The 4,951-nt window shown below is 26.9% G+C and overlaps 1 protein-coding gene across 1 annotated transcript; it reads right to left on the reverse strand.

Annotated features, from left to right (window-relative positions):
* Nucleotides 1-557: 557 nt before the first annotated feature.
* LOC105434479 (palmitoyl-monogalactosyldiacylglycerol delta-7 desaturase, chloroplastic-like) lies at nt 558-3,031 on the reverse strand. Its single transcript, XM_031880153.1, has 4 exons — nt 2,734-3,031; nt 2,175-2,522; nt 1,775-1,881; nt 558-1,082 (listed from the first exon to the last, which is right to left on the reverse strand). Exons 1-4 carry the CDS (start codon nt 3,013-3,015, stop codon nt 863-865), a joined length of 957 nt encoding a protein of 318 aa, XP_031736013.1. The 5' UTR covers nt 3,016-3,031; the 3' UTR covers nt 558-862.
* Nucleotides 3,032-4,951: the final 1,920 nt, after the last annotated feature.

A 4,951-nucleotide genomic window follows, 5' to 3' on the forward strand; every position in this document is an offset into this window, starting at 1 on the left:
AGTAGTTTCGATATTGTTTTGTAAAAGAAAATGAAACATGTTACACTTATTGTTTTTCTTTTTTCATTTTAGGGTGATCCAATTGATTGGGTGAGTACACATCGATGTCATCATCAATTTGCTGATACAAAAAATGATTCACATAGTCCTATTCAAGGATTTTGGTTTAGTTATTTCACTTGGCTTTTGGATTCCAATGCTTTGACTAAAAGAGTTTGTCCACAGTATTTTATTGATCATAAAGATACAGAAAAAACCATCTTCACATTGGTTTTAAAGTATGGAAGACCACATAACGTTGGTGACTTGGAGAAACAATCGTTCTATAGGTTTCTTCGCAAAACTTATTTTCTTCATCATCTTTCTCTTGCAGTCCTTCTTTACGCAGTGGGAGGAACACCTTTTGTTATATGGGGAATGGTAAAATAAAATTACTTTTCTATTTCTTTTTTATAACTAAAATATTTACAAATATAAAATATCATTGTGTATTATATAGTAATATACACAGATAGACTACAATCATTTATCATTGATAATAGACACCGATAGATATCTAAGAAGAAGAAATACTTATGTAGGGATTCATAACCTTGGCTTATACATATTATATCTTAGTCAAATCATTTAGTTTGTAGTCATTATATTTAAAAAAAGATAGCCACCTCATCATCTAGTAATTAAGAAATTACAAAATCTTACCATGAGAACTAAAGCAACCATTTTTACAAAGTTTTAAAAGAGAGAAACTTGAAGACTACAATAGAACAAAATGAGACAAAAAATAGAACCTTAATTAATTTTTATTCTATTCTCAAACATTTGTGAGAAAGAAAATTTATTTCGATTTAAAGCTTCATTGTCAAAGTTCTTTTCTTTTCTTTTGGTCCAAAGCTTGTAGTCTTTGCTTGTGAGATTGAGAGGGTACTTTAACCTCAGTTGCTAATCCAATGACTTGAAGAAACCAAATAATGTACCAACAAATGTCGATCTGCCACCATTCAAGCCCTTGTCTGGCTGAATACTCAAAAGCATGATGGTTATTATGCCAACCTTCTCCAAATGAAATCAAACACATCCACCTAAAAACAAAACCATAAATATTGTATTAATAAATTTGTAACATACAGAGGCTTTAGCTAAACGTGGAGTTAGCTTTGTTTTACTTTACAAACCCAAATATTCAATAATCGTTCGTTTCAATTCACGATATATATGCTATATTTGTCGTCTAGTAATCTAATATGGATGTAAAGCTTTGTGTCGTGGAAGTTATTGTCTTGAAAGTAAATTTGTTGGGAATCGTTTATGTCATTTGCTTCCCAAAGTCAACACAATACCCACCTCAAATGTGCATTTGATAGAGAGGGAGTTGGAATTAAGAGGAAGCTCATGATCGTTAAAAAAAAAAGATCGGAAAGAATATAATATAGAAAATCAGTAAAGTGCCTGAACCGACTTGAACCCTACTCGACTAGACGAACAACCCAAAGAGCTTTAACTAACGAACTTTTCAGAAACCATATTCCATTCAACTAATTATACACACGCATTAACTAATATGATCAGTAGCCCTTTATTTTTCTACATTCCTTATATTTATACTTCGTTTAAGAAACTACTTTTGAAAATGCTTTTTCTTAATTTGGTTGACATATAATAACTCTTTAAATTTACCATATTTAAAGAATGTTACTAGCTAACTTTAAGGTCGACACAACTATTTGACAATGGAGATAAAATGAAAAAGAAAATATAAGAAAACACTTTATACCAATTATTTGTAGACAAATCACCAGTATTCCATGGTTGATTTCCAAATGTATGACCTATTGAAGCAACAATAAAGGACATATGTAGGAATGCTAAGGTCCTCACAAACTGCAAAACAAAGAGATTTATTAATAATAATATAAACTATCATGCCTGCTTCATTCATAAGTTCAAATAAAAATGTATTCAAATATAAAATCAGTTATTTTAAACGGTAAATATCTATAAGCTTATATCATTGTCTATAAATGATAAATATTGATAGATATCTATCGGTGTCTATTATCAATGATAAATGATTGTAGTCTATCTGTGTATATTACTATATGATACACAATGATATTTTATATTTGTAAATATTTTAGTTATAAAAAAGAAATAGAAAAGTAATTTTATTTTACCATTCCCCATATAAGAAAAGGTGTTCCTCCCACTCCGTAAAGAAGGACTGCAAGAGAAAGATGATGAAGAAAATAAGTTTTGCGAAGAAACCTATAGAACGATTGTTTCTCCAAGTCACCAACGTTATGTGGTCTTCCATACTTTAAAACCAATGTGAAGATGGTTTTATCTGTATCTTTATGATCAATAAAATACTGTGGACAAACTCTTTTAGTCAAAGCATTGGAATCCAAAAGCCAAGTGAAATAACTAAACCAAAATCCTTGAATAGGACTATGTGGATCATTTTTTGTATCAGCAAATTGATGATGACATCGATGTGTACTCACCCAATCAATTGGATCACCCTAAAATGAAAAAAGAAAAACAATAAGTGTAACATGTTTCATTTTCTTTTACAAAACAATATCGAAACTACTTACGGAAGTAGGGATAATAGAAACCTATCTCAACATTTTTCTTAATGTCACAATTAATAAGAACCTTTCTAGTTAAGTCTTTTAGTAGATTTTTTAAAGTTTAAAATAAGAAAATAAGAAAGGTTTAAGAATATCAAACCTGAAATGCAAGAGTTCCACAGTATGCAAAAAAGTATTCAAGCCATTTAGGGAGTCTGAAACTTCTATGCGAAAGATTTCTATGATACGAAATATTGATTCCAAAACAACCTGTAATAACGTAGAATGCAACTGCGATCCAAAATGCATTCCAATTGAAATGGAAGGGTGCAAGAATACAAATGAGGTGCATAGTAATAAAAAGAGCTGCCATATATTTGTCTCTGTTTGTCCATTTTCTCTCCCCAAATGAGATTAGATCAGCTTTCTCCAAGGCATCCATTAGCAAGCTAAGGTACTTTTGCTCTAGCTCAAGCTAATTCTCATTAACCATCTTAGTATGAAATTTATAGTGCATTTGAAATCTTAATATAAATAATTTCAAGCTGTACTCCCAATTAATTAAACATTCTACCAAACGCATTTAAATCGTTACTAATATTTTATAGATCAAATTGATATATATATATATATATATATATATATATATATATGAATATCGATTTAATTATGATTTTAACATAACTTTGAAATTTTTGGTTTGTATCCTTGTCTTAATAAACACTTGATGAACCTCAAAATTGTTTCAAAAGATTATTTTTTACTATTAGAATAAATAAAGAAACTTGTAGGAACTAATTAATGTGTACATTTTAAAAATTAAAAAGAATGTATGATATTAAATAACAATTTAGATAGGAGATTAATATTTTGGTTATGGTTTATTTTTCTCAAAAGAATATCATGGCTAAAATAATTCATATAAGCAATTTATATAAGCAATTTTTATATAGCAATTATCACACATCAATTTACGAAAATGAGTCGTAAATAATTATTTTTCAGCTAATTATCATCCAGGTTTAAAATATCGACGTCGACAGAAATATTGAAATCTTAATTTTATGGAATTTTTGCTCAAAACTTCGGTTTCATACATATTTTCACTTGTAAAAACAAAAAGATAATAAAAAAATAAACTTATGTTAATAAATGAACATTTTAGTGTTCTCAAGGTATATATAAACAAATTTATTAATTTATACTAGTGGTATTTTTACATTTAGTTTTTGTATTTTATAGAATAATTATTTTAAAAATTATCGATTCATATTTGTCCCTCGTATCAATATCATAAAAAATGGTAGAAATGTTATTGAAAATATCTAACATACCATCAAAAGTTAAAGATGTAAGTTAATTTCAATATTGTTTAACAAGATAAAAAAACTCACGGAAAGATAATTATTGGAAATTTTTTTGAAGTTGACGACTAAGAAAACTTTCCAAAAGTTATTAATATATGTACAAAAGTTAAAAGAATATTTGAAAATTTTAAAGTATACATGTACTAATAAAAGAAAAGACCATCCTTTTCCAAGTTGGGAAGAAAACAAAATGGAATATTTCATTAATACTTGTAGTCAACTAGGATGATTCATTATATCTTCTATTCCACATTTAATTAAGTAATTATCACGGGAGAACATGCCAAACCAACTACTTGTTCATATAATATTACTATTAGCAATCTCTCGAGAATAAAAATATTCAATTATTCATCGTATATTATATACAATATAAATTAAAATATTCGATAAGAAGAATATGTGAATATAAAAAATTACGATTATGATTAGCACAAAAATAAATGTTATTTGAAAGGCAATTAAGTTTGCTCCTAGTATTATAGGAGGATTGATTATTTCATACAAAAGTGTTGAAATACTAATTAATCCTAATTGAGATTAATTATTTTAAATTATTAGTTTATCTATTCTCGTATTATTAATTTAAAATTAATAAGAACTCTTTTATTATGTATAACAAACTAATTTTTTTTGTAAGAAAAATAATTTTTTAAAAAAATGGAAAACTCAAATGTTTTTATTTTGAACTGTTTTTAGGACTGCTAAAAACTATAATTTTCTAATGGTCTTTTAGGCTTTTTTTTTTTTTTCTTTGTCATTTTAGTTTGTGAGTTTATTTTATTTGATTTTACCATGATCTTAAAATTTTGAATCTAACTATTTTTTGATACATTTTAAAATGATTCCTTCCAGGTCAACTTTTATTAGAAATTAATTAAATAATGTTACAATAAACAAATTTAAAATAATACAAAAAAATGTAAATTTATTTTCAAAATTTTAGAAAATTAGGTCTTTCCTACAAGCAGTGTGGAACGTCAGCAACGTCAACACTATTGTAGTTGATTA

Source organism: Cucumis sativus, chromosome 1 (genome assembly GCF_000004075.3).
Source record: "Cucumis sativus cultivar 9930 chromosome 1, Cucumber_9930_V3, whole genome shotgun sequence".
NCBI classification, from domain to species: domain Eukaryota; kingdom Viridiplantae; phylum Streptophyta; class Magnoliopsida; order Cucurbitales; family Cucurbitaceae; genus Cucumis; species Cucumis sativus.